The 24,005-nt window shown below is 37.1% G+C and overlaps 1 protein-coding gene across 2 annotated transcripts in view; it reads left to right on the forward strand.

The window, feature by feature from the left end:
* COL19A1 (collagen type XIX alpha 1 chain) overlaps window positions 1-24,005 on the forward strand; it is a 181,761-nt gene that overhangs the window by 124,160 nt on the left and 33,596 nt on the right. For both annotated transcript variants that reach the window (XM_072333644.1, XM_072333645.1), the window contains exons 17-25: window positions 2,807-2,860; window positions 11,421-11,474; window positions 15,848-15,910; window positions 16,668-16,712; window positions 17,233-17,259; window positions 18,187-18,222; window positions 18,324-18,377; window positions 18,975-19,028; window positions 23,420-23,473. In XM_072333644.1, coding sequence (XP_072189745.1) covers window positions 2,807-2,860; window positions 11,421-11,474; window positions 15,848-15,910; window positions 16,668-16,712; window positions 17,233-17,259; window positions 18,187-18,222; window positions 18,324-18,377; window positions 18,975-19,028; window positions 23,420-23,473 — 441 coding nt within the window. The remainder of the gene's footprint in view (window positions 1-2,806; window positions 2,861-11,420; window positions 11,475-15,847; window positions 15,911-16,667; window positions 16,713-17,232; window positions 17,260-18,186; window positions 18,223-18,323; window positions 18,378-18,974; window positions 19,029-23,419; window positions 23,474-24,005) is intronic.

A 24,005-nucleotide genomic window follows, 5' to 3' on the forward strand; every position in this document is an offset into this window, starting at 1 on the left:
TTTTTTTTTTTCCCCATACTGATACTGGGAAGTTATGGTGTTATTTGCACACCACAGAACAGCTCGATCAGAAATGCTCATGCTAATGAAAGTGTGTTTATGATTATGAAGCAGTGAGAAAAAAGAAGTTCTACCTTTGACACTGGCTGTGAAAGTAGAAGGAAAATGAAGGATGCATGATATGATTTAAAGAACCCTAACAAATAAATCCAGAAGGTTATGACTTGAATTCTTTTAGATTTTCATCCACTTGAAGAGTGAAAATGTCAGTATTTTCATTTTGTGCATAATTTTCAGTATTTTCATTTGCTTTAGCTCCTCTAATAATACAAGCGTGTGATTGTCTTACTATAATGACTGATAACAAACTGATTGGACAAAATGTAAGGCCAGTGTTTATTCTTTGTTGCAGCAGGTAAGTGTCCTGGTAATCAATAGATGACTGTGACAAATAACTGTCTCCATTTATTTGATTTCTTCTATAGCTGATTTCCTTTTTCAGAAAGCTTTTCAAGTTTTGACTTGGCAGTATGTCATAAATCACATTTTAGCTCATCTTGTAAATAAAGGCAAAATTACCTTCCGAGCATATTTGGTGTTTTCCTGTGTAATTAACACCTCATTCACAGTTGTGTCTGCCAGTCACAGCCCTGCCTTCTTCCCAGAGACACTTCCTTGATACTTTGTTTAGACTGATGTGATTTTATGCGTCTCCTCAGGATGCTTTAAATAAGACCAAACAGGAAAAGGAAGGTGCTTCAAGAAGTTAACAGTATAGATTGTAATAACTCACAGGGACTATTTCAAAAGCATGAAGCAGTTCGTATATGTTTATTAGTCACATTATTATCTCAATCTGGTTTTCATACTTTCCCAGGGAAGTTTACTGTCTCTCAAGGAAGCTGGGAAATATTAATTTCCATCTGTCTTTCTGAAGTAGAGATCAGTCTAAAAGTCACTCATCTCAACTGTGAGACATAAAATCTAAATGGAATTTTGGCATGCAGGGTGAAGGCCCAAAGAAGCACACTGCGATGCTGGTGGCACTGATAGCTAACAGTCCCTTTTTGGGGGGGTGTATACTTATGTGTGGCTGAACACAAGGCTGCTCAGAGAGCTGAATCCAGAACAGACCTAAGTTAAAAATCAGTGGGCTTTCTGTGTGCTCTCCTTAACCCAGCTGATTTACGTGCTTTGCTTCATCTCATGGCTGCACAGGCTCTGTTACCAGCCAGCAGAGGACATATCATGGGGTGGGTGCTGAGCTTTGAACCCAATATAGGCACCTGGTGCCGTATTTTGATTCTGAACATTCACCCTGCACTGCCCCAGTTGTGGCTTTGCATGTGCGAGTGCTGACAGGATTAAACAGCTCAGCACATAGCATATGTCTCAGCTAGTTAAGACCCAGGAATTTGGCACTCCAAATATGCTGATTTTTTTATTTATTTATTTATTTCACACTGCCCTTAAAACACACTGACTCATAAAACTGTGGTGGCAGAGCACTTGTCCTATGTCCCCACAGCCCTTGTTAGGTTCTTTCTTCACTTTGGAGGGCTTCACACCCTCGTGTCCTGCTTCTCAGAAGTACCTCTGACATCTGAGCAGTGGATTACGCTGGTTAGCTGCAGGCCATGAGGGAAGGGATTTTCCACCCTTACTGAGAGCAAGATGATGACAAGATAGTTTGTGATTAATGAGGGGCAGAGTGTGAGAGGTTTCTACACATTAGGGTTTTCACCTTTAGAGAGTTAGGCTGAGGTTTACCCCTCTGTTCCTGAGTTTTCCTTCTGCACTCTGTGTGATATTATTTAATAAGATACAGAAGTAGCATTAGATGTAAGAAGCATCAGTTACAGAAATATCCCCGATGTGCTAATTGTGTGCTGTCAGCAAGCATTTTCCTTTTTTTGGCTTCTTAAGCCAAGTTTTCACTAGGACATCCCCCTAATCCTTTCTGTTCATTTACATTTGCTATATGCAAGGGAATAATTAGCCGGTGTGCATATAATTCTTTTTTTCATCACACCTAGATATTGGATGTTCTCAGCTGTTGTTTCTAAAAAAGCACATTGGATTTCAGCTTGGTAATAAGGATGTAAATTACTGTAAATTACTTCCATTTTTATGTTATCTTCCTAAAAAGAAATATGCGTGTGAAAACAGCAGTTGTCCAATTGAGTTTGGTGCTAAAATATCATATTAGTTACATGTGCAAATTTTCCAGACTGTGTTGAAAGTCTCCTGTTAACTTAAGTAGGCTTTTATGGACCTAAATTTTTAATGCAAATGATGTTGCACTTTCAGTATGTATACAGATAGTACTAATTACATGAAGGAGATGAACTGTTTTTCCAGTTAAATTTCTTCTTGTTCTCACATCCTGGAGAAAGATGGGGCTGTTTGTTAATAGGGTTATGTTGCACATTTTTACTTCTGGTGCAAGTCGGGGAGACTACTGCTGTGACAGTAACACAAACTCTGGAACATCCCAAACTCTGGAACATTCAGATGAAATATAGATATATCAATGTGCGGTCACATTTAAGACATAGCTTTAAAATGTGACAGTAAATGTTACGGAGATGCAAATACACCATTTCTCCTAATTTCTAAAAGCAATCCTGGAAGTGCTAAACTGAGGTGGTGTTGCAGTGACCTGTGTAAGTATTCAGTCTGGATAATTTTTGAACTTCTTGCTACTGAATAAGGCAGTAAATCTTTCTTTTAAACAAAGTTCTAATTACTGATCAGTCATTAGCAGTAACATTTGTAAACATCTGCTGCTCTTTTCTGTTTCCAGGGAAGAAGAGGCAAGCCAGGCCTCCCTGGAAAACCAGGACCACCGGGACCTCCTGTGAGTATCAAGCAAGGGGATAGGAAATATCCACCCCATCCTGGAACAGTGATCTTTTTTGGTGTTTTTAAACAGCTTACCTAAGCTTGGTTGTAGTTGAAAACAGTTGGTGAGTGCTCTGCTGTATCAGATGGCTACTAGACCCAGCCTTTTTATGCAGCAGAGATAAAAGGGCTGTGTCCGCAAACATGAGAGAATGCACAGAACAATACAGAAGGGAATAACCAAGATGCTAACTGCTGTGGAGGAAACAGAAGATGTCTGGCATTTCAAAGAAAGACCAGCCATGTATACTAAATGGGAATACTGTGCATTCATTCACTTTACAAAACGCGTGATGCTCTGTAGAAGATGGGATAATTTCTGTCTCAGAGGGGTAATTTGAAAGATGAAGGACTTTGTGAAGCGTGTGCCAACTGCCTGAATGGCAGGGAGGATTATACCCAGCACTGGAATGAGCACTCAGCTGTGGTTCAGATGAGTTTACTGAAGAATTAAAGAGATTAGGAAATACATGACTTTATGAAAGGATTTATAATATGAAGCACTAACGGTTTTAACTCAGGTCTAAGAGGTTTGGCATTTATATTTTAAGAGATACGTGGTTTCAGATTCAAAATCAAGCATGAATCTGGGCTATCTTAACCTATAATGAATGCAGTCTTCTTTTGGTAGAGGAAGGTTTTGTCATATTCATAAAATTCCCTATGTATTGTATAGTAAAATTGCTGTCGTGCATAGATATAAAACAGCTGTTAATTTGTGGAATAAGTAAGCTGCTGCTGCTTCACATTCATGGTATCAAACAAGGATTTCATGATTCCTTTTTCCGCTTATCTGAAACAGATAAAGGTCAGCAGTTTGCATGTCAAAACATTTGATTCATGTACTTCAGGCTTACAGCGAGGGAAAACTTCTAGGTTTATTTCTAGAGAAGAGAATCTTGCTGCATTAAATAGAATTAGTAAATTGAGATAGATTACATTTACAATTCTCTAGAAACATAGCCCACCCCTTACATGTCACAAATCATATTTATTTCTCTTTCTCATTGGTGAAAAAAGAAAAAGAAAAAGAAAAAAGAAAAAAAGAAAAAGAAACAGAAAAAGAAAATAAGTGTTCAGGAAGAAATTGATAATTGTATTCATTTATCCTGCATATCCTGCATACAACTTAATAGCTCCTGATCCTCCTCTCCCTCCTACTCATTGTCATATTGAAGCCTTGTTTGTTTGAGTGTTTTGTACACCATGGGTTACTAATGCTAAAATGATATTACAGGCTCAGGGGTGTCCAAACAGGGGGAAGATGCGATGTAGAATCTTTCTTAGTACAAATATGGAAAAAATGGCCTTTAAAATAAAAACAATTAGAAAATAAAAACATAGAAGAGACAAGATGCTTAACTTTTTATGAACCAATGAAAAACTGTATGTCTATTACAGATTTCTGTCATTATAGGTGTGCTTACAGGTCAGGCTTGGGAATATGTATGGCCTTTGACAAGCTCACCAGAAACAACATGAGTGGAAGCTAAATTGCACTTCTATTATTTAAGACTATCTCAGATTTTCCTACAGCAATGCAAAGCTCTCCTTTTTCAGCATAGTAGGATCCATTCAAGGAGCACTGTATGGGGACTGTACCCCAGCACTGCTTTATCAGGCAAGCATTCCTCGAGTAGACATGGTCTAAATATTGGGTAAAGATATTTGTTTCTGGTATAAACATCTTGATACAGTCCTTATTTTGGATACAGCTACAGCAGCATCTTGAATTCTTTTTCCACAACTGATAAAATAATGTACAAAAAGCATACTGTATAAGGAGTAATGCTAATTAATACTCATTGGCAGTATCCGTGTATTTAAAGTGCTAAAGCTTGTACATACTCAAAAGACTTTAACAGGATTCATCATTTGTCCTCTCATTTTTAAGGCTCAGAACGCACTGGATTTTGCTGTATGGTTATTACTGTCACCCCTCTGCTTCCAACAGTAGTGGCAGCCTCCTCATGAATATGGATACAGCCTCTTCTTTGGCCTCAGAACTATCACTCCCACAGGCTGGTTGCAATCATAGATTTGGCATGCATAGGGTACAGAACACTTAACAAATTGACTTAACATGTGAAAACTGGGCTCACTGCAGTCTGGAGTTTTCTCCAGAAAAAGTGAACTTGGTGCTTGATTCTTCTAAAAAATATGAAAGTTTTGTTTCAGAAAAGGAAGGTTAAATTATTAATTTTTAGAGCAGCTACAGGTCTTATCTGTTCATGCTATGCGGTACTTAAATATTAGAATCCAGGTACTCAGCAATGACAAACAAACAAAACATACTGTAAGATGGAAAATTCTGCCTCCTTGAGGACACTGGAGAGAAGATGTTGGGATACTTGGATTTGATATAAAACACAGTGCTAAAAAATGGGGGTGGGGGGGGGGTGGATGTAAACCACATTCTGAGCAGTCCAAAGGGCCATAGATTGGATGTTACTAAGGGGTATGCATTTTGATAAATCAAAACAATTAATTTTCAGCTACTTCTGGCATTGCAGCAAGTAAGGTTTACTTTTCTCATTCTAACTCTTTGAGCACTTCCTCAATTCACCCAGAACCTAGCCTGGTTTCTGGGGATTTTTTTTTTTTTTTATCCCCAGTAAAATTGATGCTTTTAGCAAGTTTCCAGTCCATTAATATTGTCTCTGCATCTTCGGTTAAAAACCTGCATCACTGTGTCAGAAATGTACATCTATTGGCAAGCGTTGATTGAGCTCCTTGGTTTAAGTGGGACTCTGTGCACCTTCTTCCAGGAGTCCTTTTCTATGTGTCATTTTTGCCTTTTGGTGCAAACAAGGCCGCAAGTTGTACCAGAGGAGGTTTAGATTAGACATAAGAAGGAACATTTTCTCTCAGAGAGTGGTCAGGCACTGAAATGGTTGCCCAGGGAGATGGTGGAGTCGCCATCCCTGGCAGTGTTCAAGAGGTGTCTGGATGAGGAGCTACAAGATATGGCTTACCGGTTTGTGGTAGCAATGGTAATGAGAGGACAGTTGGACTGGATGATTCTGTAGGTTCTTTCCAAGCTTGTGATTCTGTGATTCTATGATACATCCTGTGCCCACAGAAGTCAGAGTCGAGAATTGTAGACTTTTAAAATCTACTGCTATTCCCTGCTGGTTCAGAATTCATGGATTACATCCATGTTTCTGATGTTGTTTTTGAATACTGTTCTACATACAATTTCTCTACTAGAAAGCTGAAATATATGCCCCCACATGTCACACTCCAGTGCACAATTTAAGTTGTAAACAAGGAGCCCATATGGTTTAAGTAGAACAGCAGCTCCCTCTAGTGCTTGTTGATTGCTTCCTACCTTTTAAAAAGCCCAGAGATCTGTTTAAAGCTTCTGTAAAATACATTATTCCTTTCTCCTTCAGAAATATTCTGGCTATTACGAGTATGAAATAAAAATCTCCATACCCTTCAAATGTATTCCATACATTTTCCTACATACATTTTCTTCTAAAATCCTGTGAAACAGATGCTGTCTCTTTCAAATACTGTTAATTTGCATGTTTCTATGTTGAATTCAAAGCAATGATTTTATAAAACAACAACAATGAAACACACTCTCTTAGTAGGATGCTGAGATGATGAGATTCTCAGTACAGCATTTTGATCTTGCTGCAGAGATGAACTGAGAGTTTTCTGCAGTAGTTGCTAACAAAAATATCTGCAGGACTTAGCATCACAGAAGGGGGTATAGTAAACCTTTTTTTAAAAGTGTTTAATTCAGAATTTTTCTAGTTACATCGCCAATACCTTTATTTTTCTTTCTGTAGTTAAATGTATGGAAGGCGTCTGAACTTAACATTTATTTTCTGTTGGCCTAGTGATGCACTTGCCAAATTCTGTAGCTTTCCCTTAGGCTTAGGCAAAGTGCTCTTCTGATCAAGGCCTGAGGAATCACTGCTTGCCTTCTGTTCAGACTTCTGTTAAGGGAAGGTCACTTTCTACTAGTGAACTAGAGATTCTATTGTGTTTTTAAACTGCATGGCAACAGGCATTGGTTTGCATATTTTGGTTGTTTGTGGGAAATACTGACAATGAAACCGGATTGTATGGGACACATCATCAACTTAGTGAAACCTTTCTAAGGTATGGAGTTTATATTTTTGATTTACTTCAGTAAGTAGGACAGAAAAAGAAATTATTCTGGTTTCTCCACTAAGGATTAACTTGATCTCTCCTGTTCCAGTTTTCTCTGTCTCTGCTGGAACAGTTACGACTGAATAATTTCCATTTCTAAATAGTTCCCCTTACCCTGGATCATCAAATTGTTTCAAAAATAAAGAACAGCAAGCTAGAATTGTTCTACATACTTCTGCAAGCATAGCAGCATTCTCTGGGGTGAGTCAGAGTAAGATTTCTGCCCAGTGTAACTGTTTGGCAGAAGAGAAGTACCATCAATATTATTATTTAAAGCCACGAAGCATATGATTTGGCCAAGTGTCATCTTATCTAAGAAGCTGTATGTGGCAGAGAGCACGCAAATAAATGTTGAGTCACCGAAATCATAGGTTAACACACTGCAATCAAGATTATTCATCCTCTTATATCTCTGCTGTTTTCTATCGAAATGTTCAAAGTTACTGTTTGCAACCAGAATGAATATACTTTACTTTTCCTGGGTTCCCAGAAGTTTCTTTAACTAAGGATCTGAAGCATCAAATTCTTTATATCAAGAACTGGTTCACCAGGGTTCATCAGCTCCCTTTGCAAGGGGCTGAACTTTCTATCTTTATCAATGAAATCATTCTTCAAAGATTACCAGGAAGTCCTTAAGGTCTTAAATTGAAATAAGGTTTATTTTTTGTTTGTGTTTCATACAAGGCAGTGGAGAAGTTCACAGCCTACTTGAGTTCCTTCATTTAATTCCATGCAGTTTTGTTCCCTCTTATTCAATATGTATGTCAGTGCCACCAGTGCAGTTATCTTAAGTAGCCAGCAGTTTGCGTTGGAAATCTCATTTCCTCTGCCTCAGGAAATACTGTCATTCTACCAATATTTTGCAATTGTATGAATGTTATCAGTTAATTACAATAAACAGAAAATCAAAGCAATGGTAAGTGAAAATTGTCAGTAGCATTTCTGGTATTGCTGGACATTCTGCCGCATGTTAGAAAAATAACATAAATGCCTAAAAGGCAGCAGGGGAGTGGAGTGACTGGCAACAACTGGTCATGTGATTTATTTCTATGCATTTAAGTTTTTAAAATTCATATAAAATGTAATTAATTTATTTAATTTATGTTATGTATTCTGTTTTGACAAACAACATCATTCTTTTTGCTCTTCAGAATAATTTTTCAGTGTTACATACCTACACTGATCAGTTCTGTGTTTTTTACATTATAGTAATCAGAAAATGGTATTTTATTTTCAAGACTAGGTGTAGACCTGAAATAAATGAATATACTGATCACACCGTCTCACTTTCAGTGTTACATTCTCAGAAATGGCCTATTCTTGAGGCGCGACTACTGCAATTCACTTGCTACATAGACAGTGAGAATGGGTACACTTCTCAGCAGTCACAGGGTGCAAACAAAGTAAAAAAGTTAAGGGAAGAAGATACATTTTAAACAAATGTAATTTCAGTTTGTTCTTACCTTGACGATGGAAATTACTTCTGAAACCTGCTTGTAATTTTTGTAAATAATTAGGACGTATTTTCAGTTCTTATCTGTATTCATGTATTCTCTGTGTGCTTCAGTTACCTCAAGTGCCCAACATAATAAACAATATTTAAAAAAAAAAAAAAAAAAAAAAAAAAAAAAAAAAAAAGGAATCCCTGCTCAAGTGAGCTACTCATTGACATTTCCATAGAAGCAAGCTTGAAAAACATCCAAAGTGGCGGATGTGCAAAATTCTCATTCAAAAGGTAGAAGTTGTGTGCACAGTAGTTCTTCAGCCTGTGTTAATTTTATTGCTTATTCGCTTGAAAACCAGTTGTATAGTCACCTATAGAGACTTCAAGAGTGGATTATGCAGCTAGATTACTAGAGTGAAACAGGATGGAATGGAAGACAGAAGCTAGAGTTTAGGAGGACACTCTTGAGTGAAAGTGTTTTCTGTTGCTGTAGAAAAAATTTATTCTTTTTGTTCATTTTATTATGGAAAGACTGATGGAATTATTAAATCTACATCAATGTTTAGAAATGGAAAAACTAAGAGAGGTGGTTTACCTCTGGCTAACACAAAGCCTCTGACATTGTCACCCAAATATACTTTGAGGTCCTCCCAGCTGCCTCAGTCACAAGGTAGTTCTGGAACATCGTGAGATTTTGTCATTTTCTCAAAAAAGTGACATATCAAAAGGGTTCCCATTATGTCAAAAAATATTTATATGATGTTTATTTAATATCTGAGAGGTCAGAGTTGGTGGCAGGTAGAGCATGTGATCCATTTTCTGCTTTATTATTGCAGCAGACTTGTTTTTACTGTTTTTCCACTGGAGGAGGGAGAGGGGGAAGGAAAGTGAAGGAGACAACACGGTGGCAAATGACAAGGAATGATAAATTCTGATTTTTTGGCCATTTGCCACATTAGAAAGTCCCTGCTAAAACCTTGCGGTGTTGAGGTTGAGACACTGAATAATTATAGAGTGCCATTGTGGTTCAGTCCCAGTTTGGGTCTGTCATCTTTAATATGGATATCAGAGCATAAATTCTCCCATTAATTGTAGAAATCAGCATTGAGAGAACATCTCAGTCAGAACTTCATGACAATATTTATATGGTTTTTCATTGTAAATCTGAAGTGACAGCTCACTTCCAAAATAAAATGAATAGACAGATGATGGGTTTGTGTCTCTTCCAGTGACAGTGAACAAAGAGGGAGAGACACCGTAAGGTTTTGTGTGGTATATACAGTAGAAGTAGTAAATACACCGTTATTACTGCTCAGCAGTAAAACTGTCAGCAATATTTACACAGATTAATTCTTAGCGCACCAATATTTTCCTCAGATCTCTCCATAAAGTCAGTGGACACTTTCTCAATTTTTCCAGAAATTCATTGGAATCCTGGTCCTGTGCTGCTGTGAGTTTGGCAGCGGTTCTTGTGCAGGAGGTCTTACCAATAGTATTTTTATCTTGACAAATTGCTGTCATGGGTGAGATGTAATTTGACTTCTGACTTTTTGTAAGAATTTTACAGAGCATCTAGCTTGAAGATAGGAGAAAATGTCAATAAATTTTTATTCTGTTTCCTATTATGATGTGTTTCAGAGTACTTCTGTAGCAAATGCAAAGTGTGTGTAATAACAAGGCTTATAGAACAATTAACAAGGACCTTATAGAAGTATAAATCTGTGATTAAATTCTCTGACTAATCTCTAATGTCTGACACAGAGCCTTTCTGATAAGCAGACTCTATTTTCTTAAGGAACAACCCTTCCCAAAAGTGAACAGAGTTCAGCTTCATAAAGCAATCTTTAGGGAACATCTACGCCAGCTACATTCTTCCTACTAACACAAAAGCTTCAGGTTCCTGTAAATTGTCTCTAATTATAACACAACAGAACAAGCCTTGCCTTTGTGCTTCGTCTCAGTCAACTGCTGTTCATTCAGACCAAATGAATTGAACAGGTATTTTTATCTCATTAATACAGTCAGATGTTTCTTACAGCATCATGAGTGGCTATAGTTCATATTGAATGATATTTTAATCACAGCTTTAAGAGAGATAATTTTCCAATTCTTAAATTTACAAAGTTTTATTTCACAAGACCTTTACTCAACTTTCTGTGTTCTGTCCTTATTCACAAGACCTCAAAATCTCATTGAGGGCCTGATTTGTGGCAGAATATGTCTAAAAATATATATAAATAAATCTTTAAAAATTTATGTATATATACCTATATATATATATCTCCAACCTAAGCCTGCATTAGATTAGGAGCATGTTCTCCTTTTTTTGAAATTCTAGGTGAAAGTTGTCTATGTCTAAACTCGCATAGCCAATAAAACTAGAAAATCTCAGAGAATTCTGTCATTCTTCAATTTCCCTTTCAGTACTCAGAGTTAAAAAATCTGACTGTTTAGTCACACCTGGAGCTGTTTCTACATCAAAATCTGTGCTTTGAGTTAGTGAAAGGAATTTTTTAAAATGCTGCAGAAGATTCAGTTCATACCAGAAAAGGTTCCTATTAAAACTGATGTGAATGTCATCTCTGCCTTCTCTGACAGATGGATTCACTACAAAATAGTTGCCAGTTTTCAAAACTCGAGGATTTTGAAACTGATTATGCCTCTCATTGTGCCTGGGAAAATAAGTAGATAGATAGATAGATAGATAGATAGATAGATAGATAGATAGATAGATAGATAGATAGATAGATAGAGGAGATATAATGAGTTTACAGAAAGTAATTTATTGTGGAAGCAAATAAAAATCTAAATCCCTTTACAGGAACAAAACTCTTTGAGTACAGGTAGGTAAAGAAAACGTTAGTTAAATTAAAATGATTTTCTGATAAATGTTTCTTCCTTACAGGGTCCTTCTGGACTAGAAGGAATTATGGATTCATTGAACAAGCATCATAATGAGGTATGGAAATTTGAGTTGTCTGTGTCTGTGTGCTTAATGGCTAAGAAGCATCTAAGATAGAAGTTACCACTGTTTCGACCTTTGCAAACCACATTCCAAATTCATCTGAAAGGTAGATCCTTCCCTGCTCCCCTTCTGCACCCCTACATAGGCTCAGTCTGCAATCTGTTTGCACACCTACTATATATCTATCCTGCTGCCATACATCTTATCTCCCACATCTCATACTCCTCTATTTTTGACTGCTGTAACTCAGAAAGTAGGAAGCTGGACCACCCAGCTGTTAGTATAAAGCACCAGCTCCCCAGCTCTAAATATAATTGCTCAAAGTCATACATGACATTTCTTCTTTCTTTCCTTAACTTGACATGATCTTAAGAATAGAATAGAAAGGCAAGAAGGTAATTAAATAAGGTCTGCTGGATATCTGTAAGAGTTACATGTATATATTGTAGACTAACAAGAATATTGTCTTACTTATTTGACGTTTTACACCTAGAAGCACTTCATAGAAAGTTGTTAAAATAGCATATGAGCTGCCATTTTCTCCTTTATACTCTTAGACAGGTATTTCAGATCATTTATGCAGTTGTAGCATCTGCCATTGTAAAGCACTGTGATTCACAGATCATGCAAGCTTTCTTAATTACACGGTGAAATTCAGATGCAATTTGTCTGAATAAAAATTCATATTTCATTCAAAGGCTTATGAAGACTTATTACAGGAATTGCTTCATACAGAGGCTAATGTGTTTTTCCTGATTTATGTCGTGCATATCAAACTGGAAGATATTTAATTCCTTTAGTGTTAAAATGCATAACTATGAAAAGTGGGTGAAATCAGACTATTTTTATTATATAACATATCCAGATGAGTACAGAAATCTTCTTCAGGGATAAAAAAAAAAAAAAAAATTCTCGATTGAAATTCATGTCAAATATCTATTTCATTTTGCTTTTGTCACTGACGTGATATCGCTGGTATTTATGTATTTAATCCATTCCAAATCAGTCTATAAATTTAGAGCTTGGATTTAGAATATAAGTATGATTTTGTTTGCTATCTTGGATATTTTTATACCAGGAGACTGCGTTTCTGGATTTGATCTACCATTTCACCTGCATGTGTCTAAGTTTTATTTATTCTGTGTTTATACTTTCTGTTTATTCACTCATTTCTTTTGCTTTCCAGAGGCAGCTTTCACTGATAACAGTCCTGTTTTCTCTATCAATATCATATTTACTGTAATTCATTCTCTACCTCTGGCCTATTAAACTTTTTACCCTGGGGGTCCCTTTAAGGTTAATTCTGTATCAGGGAATACAGACCCCAGGGATCTTCAGGAACTCGTGAGCATCTGTCTCCAAGAGTCCCATTTCTTGACATTGCATGACTCTGAGAGTTCCTAAGGTGTCTTACATTTCCTAATTAACAATCTTCTCGAAAAATGTAGACCAGCTGCTCTGTGTCTGTAAATTAATTGTCTCATAAATTCCGAACTGCTAACCAACATTCCTCTTTCTTCAGCTGTCTAGCTTGAAGATTTTAATGACTCTGTCATGAGCAATTAACCATTCAACAAGGAAATGCTAAGATTTCATTTCAGAGGAGAGAGATGATGGCTTTCTGATTCAAGTAGCAGGTTTTAAATACACAGGCTTTTTATAACTACATGTTGAGATCTTGCTAGGGTCAACTGAAGTCTCCAGCTGCAACAGCAAGCATGTTTGCCTGGTTATTCCCATCAAAAAAGTCATCAGAGACATGTCTGCTTTGCCATTGATTTTTAACTTAGGCAGATGTATGCAACATTAACTTCCCTTTTATTTATTTATTTATTTATTTTCTACACTGGAGCACAGTGTGATGAGTGTTGATTTTGTTCAATGCATCTCAAAGGTACCAAGCAATCTTTCATGTTCCAGTATATAATTTCCAGTGTGCTTTTTTTTGTTAGCACTTATGAGATGATATTTCAGTCAAAGGTTTTTTGAGGTTTCTTACACCACCAGGGAAGTTTTGTCTTCTTGCAACATGTTATGCATATTCGCAATAATCTCATGGGCTCTTATCTTGTGGAGTTTTTTTAATTGTTTAATTGTGACCATATTTTTATAGCTATAGTGACTTTAAAACCAGAGTTTTCTGAGAGTGTTAGTACAGCTTCTTTTATTGGTATTTCTGGGAGTCATGACAAACACTGCCAGAAGGAAAGGTGGGAAATGAGAGATGATCTGAAGTCACATCATAAATTAATATCAACTTTTCTGTAGTTTTTTTTTCTGAGTATATTATCTGGCTTTTAAGCCTCTTGCATTTCTTCTGATTTCTATATGGTACCAATGAGTTGCCATGATTGCTGTGTATTTATACAATTCATTGCAACCAAGCTTTTTCTGGCTTAGTATTAATCAGTGTATCAAGTAAGGAGGCTATTGTCCACATCTTCGCATGTGTAATTTTTTGTGCTGTGCGTATAATGAAAGAGCACTATGAATAGAATCTCTGATTTACAGCAGCAAGTTGTGCTGAATGGCAAACTAAATACATCAGTCTTTCTTTAATGAAGTTGAGGGGAATCTGCTGAAGATAATTAGAGGCATTGATCCCTAGTGGGGTGGGAGACAGTGCTGGAGCATATTTTTCCTCTTCATTCCTCCCTTGTGCCTGTTCTTATTTTCATATTCCTTCTTGTGCTCTTATATCCCTTCCTTCTGTTCTTTCACTGTATTTACAGAGATGCTTTGCATGCATTTGATACCTGCATTTTTTTCCCTTCATTATACCAAAAGCTGGTTCTGCCCTGCTCAGTACCTTATGTTTCTTCTTTGGTGACCTGTGAACGATGATTCATGCTGTGTGTTTATATGGTCTCAGGCCTCTGTTATCATCCTTTGCTTGGGCTTTCAAGGCCCGTCTTTGTCATCATTTTAATTTACATTATATTCAGGTATAAGGTCACTTCAGTCAGCCCTGCTTCTAAACATCTTTGGAAAGGGCGTGCAGATCAATTTAATCCGAAATGTTCTCCATATAAAAATGAAACAACAAAGCAAAACAATTGAAACTATATCACAATCTACTTTGGAAATTTCTCAGAATTACGCATTGATTTGTGAATAATTCATCTTTGCTTTCCAAAGGCTTTTTCTTCAGCATATTTTTCTTGCATTTTCTTATAGAGAGTGAATGAGCATAAATATGCAAAGAGCATAGAAGCAGCTTTTTGTTTGAATACCTTTTTTATTTCTCCACATATGCAAAAGAAATGCACAAGTCAGGATAAATCATAACTTATAGCCTACTCCTTACATAATGGCAATCACCTAGGTTGTTGGAGGTCAAGCAGTAGTCAGCTTCTGCTCACCAGTACTCAGGTTCCCTCAGTATCTACCTCTTCCTCTGGAGCTGTTATTTGTAATCAGCTTAGTAATAACTGTTACAAACCCTGAACACTGTAGAAGATCCTTCCGGACCTTAATGTTTATTAAATAACTGGATTTTATTCAAGCTATGTTCAGCTATATTTCAAAAATGTTAATAAAGTGTAAATCTATTTACATTCATTGTAATAATTCCCTTTTTGCAGACACAGAAACCAGAAAGTGGCAAGGGAAATTGACTTGCCTAGTATTTCCATTCAGCTCAATGGCAGATGTTTTAAGGCTTATATTTCTTCAGTCTAAACCAAAGCTCATTCGCTATTTTTGTAACTTTTTTCATTATCATTAAAAGAAAACATATTCCCTATAGGCAATCTGAACCTAAGCTTTGTAAAAACGTAACTCTTTATTTTGTCTTATATTGTGTCTTTACCTTGTACTGGAGAATAAATAGGTGCAGTTCAAAAGGGACTTTGAAACATACAACCTGAACTCCAGTTTCCTTAGATCTGTTTTTTATGAGAAACAGTGAGAAAATCCTGCTGAACACATTAATTCCCTCTCTTTCTGTCTCATTGCTGTAATAGAAGTCCATGCTGCTCAGATGAAAAAGATTTGTGTTTTTGTCATGTTTGTTGTTCTTTTCAAACATACCTGAGTAAAGAACTGTAATACTTAACATAAAAATATATTATTTGCACTAATTTAAGAGGAAAAGAATCACAAATTTGCATAGCAATATTCAGCATAGATATTTGCCTCTTTTGCTTATGTGTGTGATCTGCAAATGTGAGTAGAATATGAATGCATGAAAAAGTATGTGTTGCTGTAATACTTTACTGACATGTACTGTATGGGAATTTAGTATTCCTCTCTGGAAGTAAATTAGGACTTCTGTGTTTATGCACTGGTAAATTACATGCAATTGTAATGGTAACAAAATCCTAAATCAATGTTAACATGTTTTTTGTTATGGTATTTCTTCCCAGAGTGATACAAGACTAATGGGATTACTTAGGACTCCTGGATCTGAAGGCCAAAAAGGAGAAATTGTAAGAATTTTGGATGAAATTTGGAGAAATTCTGAAGCTGCTATTTAAGCTATCTCTGTCACCTTTACCATAGTATATCTAATTTATCGCAGTGGTCCTTGAAGGAATAGATTTCAGACGTGTCACTCTTTGATTGGTGTAGTCCAATATCCAGCTTGTATAACATCCTGCAGGTATTGCATTTAAACCTCTGCCCTCTAATCTGCAATAGCAAAAAAGGAAAACTGCAAGAAGAATTATGTGTGGCTTCCATAGCCTTTTCTGAGGAGAACTGAAATGAAATGGCCTTCCTGCTTGGAAATAACTGCCTTCCTGCCTCCAAATAACTCAAAATTCAGCTAATATTTTAATAGTAAATCATGACCATTAAAAGTAGTTTCTCTGTAATGATAAAATTTACTATACCAAAACCACTATCAGCTTATAAGAATTACATAGAGGTCAAATTCTGACTGTATGACATTATGTTATCTGTAGACATTTGTCCTGGCTAATAAGTGGAATGATTTTTTGTCAGCTGTCTGCTTTTAAAGGGAAAAAGCACTGTGACTGTCAGAGGACTGAGAGCAATTCATACTGAGAAGCCTACCGATTTGCTGTAGAATGTAGTTTGGAGATGTTTAAATCTCAGTTTTCTGTGGCAGTGAAAGTTAAGATTTTGTGCCTTACATAAAATAGAGTACAGATGAAACACACGAGGAGTTTTTCCATTTGTTGGAATACAAAAGATTTTAAATTTAATATATTTTGTTTAAAGGGTCAGAAAGGAGAAATAGGAATGCCAGGTGCAAAGGGTGAAAAGGTAAGTTAATTCATTATTTCTGTGCTTCTGTGCTATGCTAGAAAGTGTCTGAATGTATGGATTAAATCTTGGAGAATGTACTCAATGTCAAGAGAAAGTTATTTTGGCTCAGGAAAAGATGTCAGCTTCTGAATGCCCCTAGTAATTTTCTCAAGCTCTACATTGAGAAAATATGTACATATTCAAGTAAATTTCACTATTCCAACAGCTCACAACAGTCCTAATTTTGCTACTCAGTAACATCTTTAGTTCAATACCGTTTCATTTCAGCTGACATGTTCTAAGCCTTTTTACTGAGGATTCAGTGTGTGTAGGTACACATCTCTTGCAGAAAGTATTGCATCTCTTGCAGAAAGTATTGCAGCTCATGTATTCATATTTTATATTTTTTATCTAGGGTTAAAAAAAAATAAAAAATAGACAACATTGTTTCAAGAGTTGTTCACCAAAACCAGACACACATTTACTGTTTACTGCTTGAAAATAACCCTACGTTTTCAATTCCTTTATGTTTTCACAGGGAGAAAAGGGATACAAGGGAGATCCAGTGAGTATAACTACACTTTTAGCTGTTTGTGGGAATAATTTACATTTCATGTGTTGGTTTTTTTTGTATGGTGTTCTTATAGCAGTTCTTTTATTTGTATGCTTCCATTAGATTCAGTGAGTTTGGATCATAACGTATATATCATTTCCTTACACGTGCATCAAATTCAAACCAGTTATAAATAAAACACTGAGATGTGGCACAGTGCCCAGTTCTTCACCATTTCTATTAAGACAGATGAATTGTCAGTTGTTACTGTCCCTGAGCTGAGCTTAAACTACACAGTTTTTTTGTTCCCTGAAGGATTTTTCTCTCTTCCATTTATTTAACAAAATCATGTGTGGGCCATAATTTTAATGGTTCCCATAGTATAGCATTTAACAGTGGGCACTACTTTTATAGCCATTTTATGTGTTAATAATTTCTTGCTATTTGGGGGGGTTATTTTAGGAACACTTAGTCTTTAAGTGACTGTTTATATGTGTTGCTTTGTTAAATTAACTATTGTCCTCTCTTGTGACATTGGGCAGAAGCTTGCTATATTTTCTCTTACACAACTGAAGGTTGCTTAGATACTTGTGATAAACATGTTATAATAATCAAAATAAGGCACACTGTAATAATGCATTGTTTTGGAGATGAATGTTATGTCACAAGTACTGATTTATTGTGAAAGAATAAGCTTAAGACTAGAGAAGATCTCAAGTGAAAACTTCAAGCAGTTGCTCTTGAAACCTGTAGAAAACCTGCAGTCAGAATTTATTTGAAAGAGAAATGCTTTTCAAAGTTTCCACAAGACATCAGAAATTCTTTAATTTTATTCCCAATATTTTTTAAGTTTGCAACTGTGACATTTTAGGGTAGAGAGTTGAATTAATAATCGATCTTAAAGTTTCTTCTTGTTATGGTCATATTTGCTGTTCTCAGGGAGAAACTGGAAAGGAGGGATCAAAAGGAAATAAGGTATTTTTTTACTAGTACATACTAAATTCATTCCTAGTGTACATACCTGGTTCTGAGAGACATAACAATAAAGCTGTTAATTTCTCAAAAAATATCATTAGGGTGAAACAGGAGACCCTGGACCACCTGGTCTCATCGGAAATCCAGGATCTAAGGTATGTGAAAAGCATCTCTGTAGAATTAACATAGCAACTACAGACATTGTTGTATGCTGTGTATGAATTTCAGTATATGCTGATAGTACCCAAGCTCCCTAGATCACCAGAAAGCATCACAGGTTATGTAGATGGGGGTCCACAGACCTGTGGCTCCCTGTAGTCATAAAAATGATTCTCTAAGTAAACTCCTTAGACTGGAATGTAAGCATAAATAATAATAAGTATATATATTATAAGAGGTAAAACAAGTTGTAGCCTTCCCTGAAGAGATAGACATAGATGTGTTTGTTTTTTTTAATTACGTGGCAGGTGCACATTCTCTTCTTGGAAAAGAGCTAATTAGAAAGAGTAAGTGCACTGGAAGACTCCAGAATATAGATAAAAATGGGGATTGCATACAGAAATTAAAAGGTGACTTGATGCAAACCCTAACAGTCCTTTGGATCTCTTAAAGACTTGTCCAGATGGTTTAATGTATGGTGGTGACCTCTATTTCCACAGCTGTAATAAGTTATTTCAGGAGCCTGTAGCTGAAAGTACACATTAACCTCCAATGTGATGACTTTTATCTCAAGTTTGTACAATATCTTACAGGGACTGCAAGGACCTCCAGGACCTATAGGACCCAGGGGAGAGCCAGGGGAAGTTGTATGTATTGTGTAATTTCATCGAAATGTGTAAGTGTGGCATGTGAGCAGTTAGCTAGTGAAACAGTGGCACAGAAGTTACCAAAGGTCCTCCTTTCATGACAGGTACCATAGAAATCAGCTGTCAAAGCACAGTGAGGTTCTGTGCTTCAGCGTAGTGTTCTGTGATTTACTTATGTTCTTTTTGTCCTCATGTTACCATCTGCATGAGTATGTGAGAATGGTGATACTATTTTTTTTTTTTTAATTCACAGTTAATTAACTCTACAAAAATTGCTCTTGCCTCACAAAATTAGGTGAAAACTGAAAATCTCTGGCAAAATGTGAGAAATATTGTAACCATGAGCTGGAAAGAACAGTGTGTGTGGAGCAAAATGAGGATAAACAGGGAAAGTAAGGGTACTCCAAGGATTAGAACACAGTGTTCCTTATTCTTTCTGTCTATATTTTCCTACTATCCTGATTTGATTTATTTCTCATAAAAAGGGTAAAGATTAATAAGTAGAACAGATTTTTTTTTTTTAATGTGTTTATTGTCTTAACATTTAGGCCAAATTTATGAGCAAAACTTGCTCCGAACCAGACTCATCCTTTACCTAATTCTGATAAATAGGAGCAGCATTAAATCTTTAAACAGAGATAATGGGAAGAAATTAACAGAAAACCCCTTTACTGAATTATTCTTAAATTACTAAAATACTCCTGTAGAGAATGGAAAAAAAAATAATCTTATGATTTTCAATTGGTATTGCAAATAAAATGTCTAGAGACTTGCTGATAGTCATAAGACGCTGAAAGCCATTGTATGGTTGCTGTTGGTGAAAAATAGCTCAAATAGGGAACACTGACAGGTGGCAGATAATGTGTGTGTTTGTATTTGTGTGACTGTCAAAACCTCAGCCTCTAAAACCAGAAAGGTACAGCTTGCTCAATGCAATGGTAGGAGCTGCTTTTAAATTCTGATAGCACCTGTACTAAACAAAAGTGACACAAATGGGTTCTTCAGTTAATAGAGGTGCAAGAGAGACTCACCAGTGTGTAGACTGATTATCAATTGCACACATATACTATTCAGACTGAAACAATCAAGGGGTGAGAGTACCAGGAAGAAGTGGTGTCAAAAAAGAGATTTCCTGAGAAGATTCCCAGTGATTCAGAAGATCCCCTGGTGATTCAGGTGGAGACGGAAAGCTCCTCCTCCATCCTAGAGTGCTGAGGGAGTTGGCAAGGGCGGTTACCAAGCCACTCTCCACCATCTACCAGTGTTCCTGGTTATCTAGATAGGTCTCAGAGGACTGGAGGCTTGTTGATGTGACTCCCATCTACAAGAAGGGCCATAAGGAGAATCCAGGGAACTGCAGGTCTGTCAACCTGACCTTGGTACCAGAGAAAGTTATGGAGCAAATCATCTTTGGTGAGATCAAATGGCGTGTGCGTGGCATCCAGGGGATCAGGCCCAGCCACCATGGATTCATGAAAGGCAGGTCGTGCTTAACCAACCTCATCTCCTTCTACAACTGAGTGACCAAACTTGTAGGTAAGGGAAAGGCTGTTGATGTAGTCTACCTAGACTTCAACAAAGCCTTTGACATGATCTCTCATGGTATTCTCCTGGGGAAACTGGCTGCCCATGGCCTGGACAGGTATACCCTCCTATGGGTAAGGAACTGGCTACAGGGCCATGCCCAATGGGTAGTGGTTAATGGAGTTAAGTCCAGCTGGTGACCTGTTACAAGTGGTGTCCCCCAGGGGTCAGTGCTGGAGCCTATCTTGTTTAATATCCTTACTGATGACCCAGATGAGGGGATTGAGTGTACCCTCAGTAAGTTTGCAGATGACACCAAGCTGGGAGCTGGTGTCCATCTGCCTGAGGGTAGGGAGGCCCTCCAGAGGGATCTGGATAGGCTGGATTGCTGGGCTGAGGTGAATGGGATGAGGTTCAACAAGGCCAAGTGCCAGGTCCTGCACTTTGGCTACAATAACCCCATGGAACCCCTAGGCTTGGGGCTGAATGGCTGGATGACTGTGAAGAGGAAAAGAACCTAGGGATGTTAGTTGGTGCTCAGCTGAACATAAGCTGACAGTGTGCCCAGGTGGTCAAGAAGGCCAACGGCATCCTGACCTGCATTAGAAATAGTATGGCCAGCATGAGCAGAGAGGTAATCATGCCCCTGTACTTAGCACTGGTGAGGCCACACCTCAAGTATTGTGTTCAGTTTTGGGCCCCTCACTACAAGAAAGACATTGAGGTTCTGGAACATGTCTAGAGAAGGGCAACAAAACTGGTGAGGGGTCTGGAGCACAGGTCTTATAAGGAGCAGCTCAGGGAGCTGGGATTGTTTAGTCTGGAGAAGAGGAGGCTCAGGGGAGACCTCATTGCTCTCTACAACTTCTGGAAGGGAGGTTGTGATGAAGAGGGGTTTGGCCCCTTCTCCCAGGCAACAAAGAGGATCCGAGGAAATGGCTTCAAGTTGTACCAGAGGAGGTTTAAATTAGATATAAGGACAAACTTTTTTCTCTCAGAGAGTGGCCAGGCACTGGAATGGCTGCCCAGGGAGGTGGTGTAGTTGCCATCCCTGGCAGTGTTCAAGAAGCATCTGGATGAGGAGCTACAAGATATGGTTTAGTGGCTTGTGGTAGCTACAGTAATGGGAAGACAGTTGGACTAGATAATCTTGTAGGTCATTTCCTACCTTGTGATTCTATGATTCTATGATAAGAAGATCTGTGCTCATATGGAAGGTCTTGGCTGGAGTAATGGTTCTGGAAGCCAGTGAAGGCTGTGGAGATCAGGAAGATGCATGGAAGCATTTGTTAGCAAACACCTAGGGAGCTTAGCCACTAAAACTTATAATGATAGACAACTTGCTGCCCAACAATCTCAAATGAACAGCATTCTCCTTGATGGAAAAGAAGGTCAAAAACTAATCATAGAATCATAGAATTACCAAGGTTGGAAAAGACCTAAAAGATCATCCAGTCCAACCATTCACCTATTACTAATAGCTCCCACTAAACCATGTCCCTCAAGACAACATCCAGTCTTGTTGCTGTATATATATATGTATATGAAATATTCCTAATGAATATAACTCTGACAGGCAAACCACTGAGTAAGAGTGTGAAATAATTAAGCGGGATAAAAGCTCTCATCTCAGCTGTACTTAAAGAAAAACCGATATCCAGTTTCACTACAGGCTGTCAAGTGATGTCAGAAGCAGGATACGGACATTTTGAACCATGAGACCACAGCCTATGAAGGGGAATCCTCCAAGAGGAGTACTTGTGTACATGTACATACATGTACAAACATGTACATGGTCACAATGTCTGCTCCACAGTCAAATAGATTTAAACTTTCATATATTATTTTAATGATTTGGTATAAGCAGAATACTTTTTTTTTTTTCTTTTAATTTGAAAGACTGGTTGGAACAAGTAGCTGTCTATGTTAAGGACAGAACACAACAGAGAGAATGAATACAGTTGTTAAATCCTCACTGTTGGCGTTGACGTGTCATCATACTTAATATATAAAAGTTTATAAATCTATGCTTTCCACTGTGAAAACAGTAAAAAAAATATATATTCCTGTGTCTTTCTCAGAAAGGTTGTTTTCTATTTGCATTTAGACACCATGCTTAGATGTGACTTTGATTTCATCAGTTTTTGACATTTACTATGGAAATAAAAAAGTTTGATACAATAGTTGGCTGAATAAAATGGAAGAGCTATGACAGAAGTTTTCTGTATCTATTCAAGCATAGTAAGAGAATGAGCTATTGATTTAACCTTCCAGAGTATTTGAATAGTTTCCATTTGTTTTATTTTATCCCATTTTGTTGTGTTTATAATAAATCTTTGATAAAAGGGCAACAGAAGATACTGATGTTAAAATGTGAGAAGTCACAAGAAGATTTAGAAATTATGAAAGAATGTGCAGGATTAATTTACTGAGGCTTTTAAGAGATAAAATTGCATCATGGACTACACACTTCTTCATGGTCAAAAAAGATAAGACTTAAAACTCAAGTTGGTGTCTACAACCAGCTCCCTTGACAAAAAGTTTGGTTTCCAAGACTTGGGAACATTTTGAAATAGAAGTAAAAGAAAAAAAAAACAAACCTCTGCAGTTCTGTCCTGAAAGGGTCCAGGAAATAATCTTGATTATTACATATTGATTTAAAGAAAAATGATTCATAAATTTTCTTAACAAAGCATTATTTAATTTGTACTCTTTAGCATCATAGGTCAGTACTATGTATGGTAAATAGTCTAAGCTCATTTTCATCTGTAACTTTAGATTTGAAGAGAATAGATATAAAAATGTTCAGTTTTATTTACATACACTTAAATATTTTATTATTTTTATTATTATTGTGTTTATTCCAGGGCTTACCAGGAGAGCATGGGTTGCCAGGAATGCCTGGAATTAAAGGAGAAAAGGTATATTCTAGCTGTTCTTTATTAAGATTGGTATAATAGAGCCTGTTAGACTGTCTTGTGAAGACTGTTTCAATTCATCTGTAGTGCATCTGTGCAGCAGCTTTATGAATTGATTTAGAAATGTACAAGCAGCAATTGCCATCTCCTTGGTTATACTGCAGGCCAGTTTGTCAACCCAATTGCTCTTTAGATTCATAATTTAAGTATTATTTCAAGAGAGGTTAAGTTGGACTCTTACAATAAAAGTGTTCCATGCAGTTTAAGCTCTGACAACAGAATAGCCTCTCAGTGTTGTGCCTTAACGAGGATGATTCCTGAAATCATGCTTCATGGCCAGACTTATTCATCTTGGCAGAGCACTGAGGCAGACCTGAGCCAAGTCTGGGATCTCTTTATGGCATTGTATTGTACTGTGTAGACAGCCTCTTGGTTGGAATGCAGCTACATTAGCAAGAGTTATGTGTGTATATGTTGTATGTTGGGAGGGGGAGAAAAGACACTGTGCAGGCACATTGTGAGCTGTGTGAAGTGT

The sequence above is a fragment of the Excalfactoria chinensis genome, chromosome 3 (assembly GCF_039878825.1).
Source record: "Excalfactoria chinensis isolate bCotChi1 chromosome 3, bCotChi1.hap2, whole genome shotgun sequence".
Lineage (NCBI taxonomy): Eukaryota > Metazoa > Chordata > Aves > Galliformes > Phasianidae > Excalfactoria > Excalfactoria chinensis.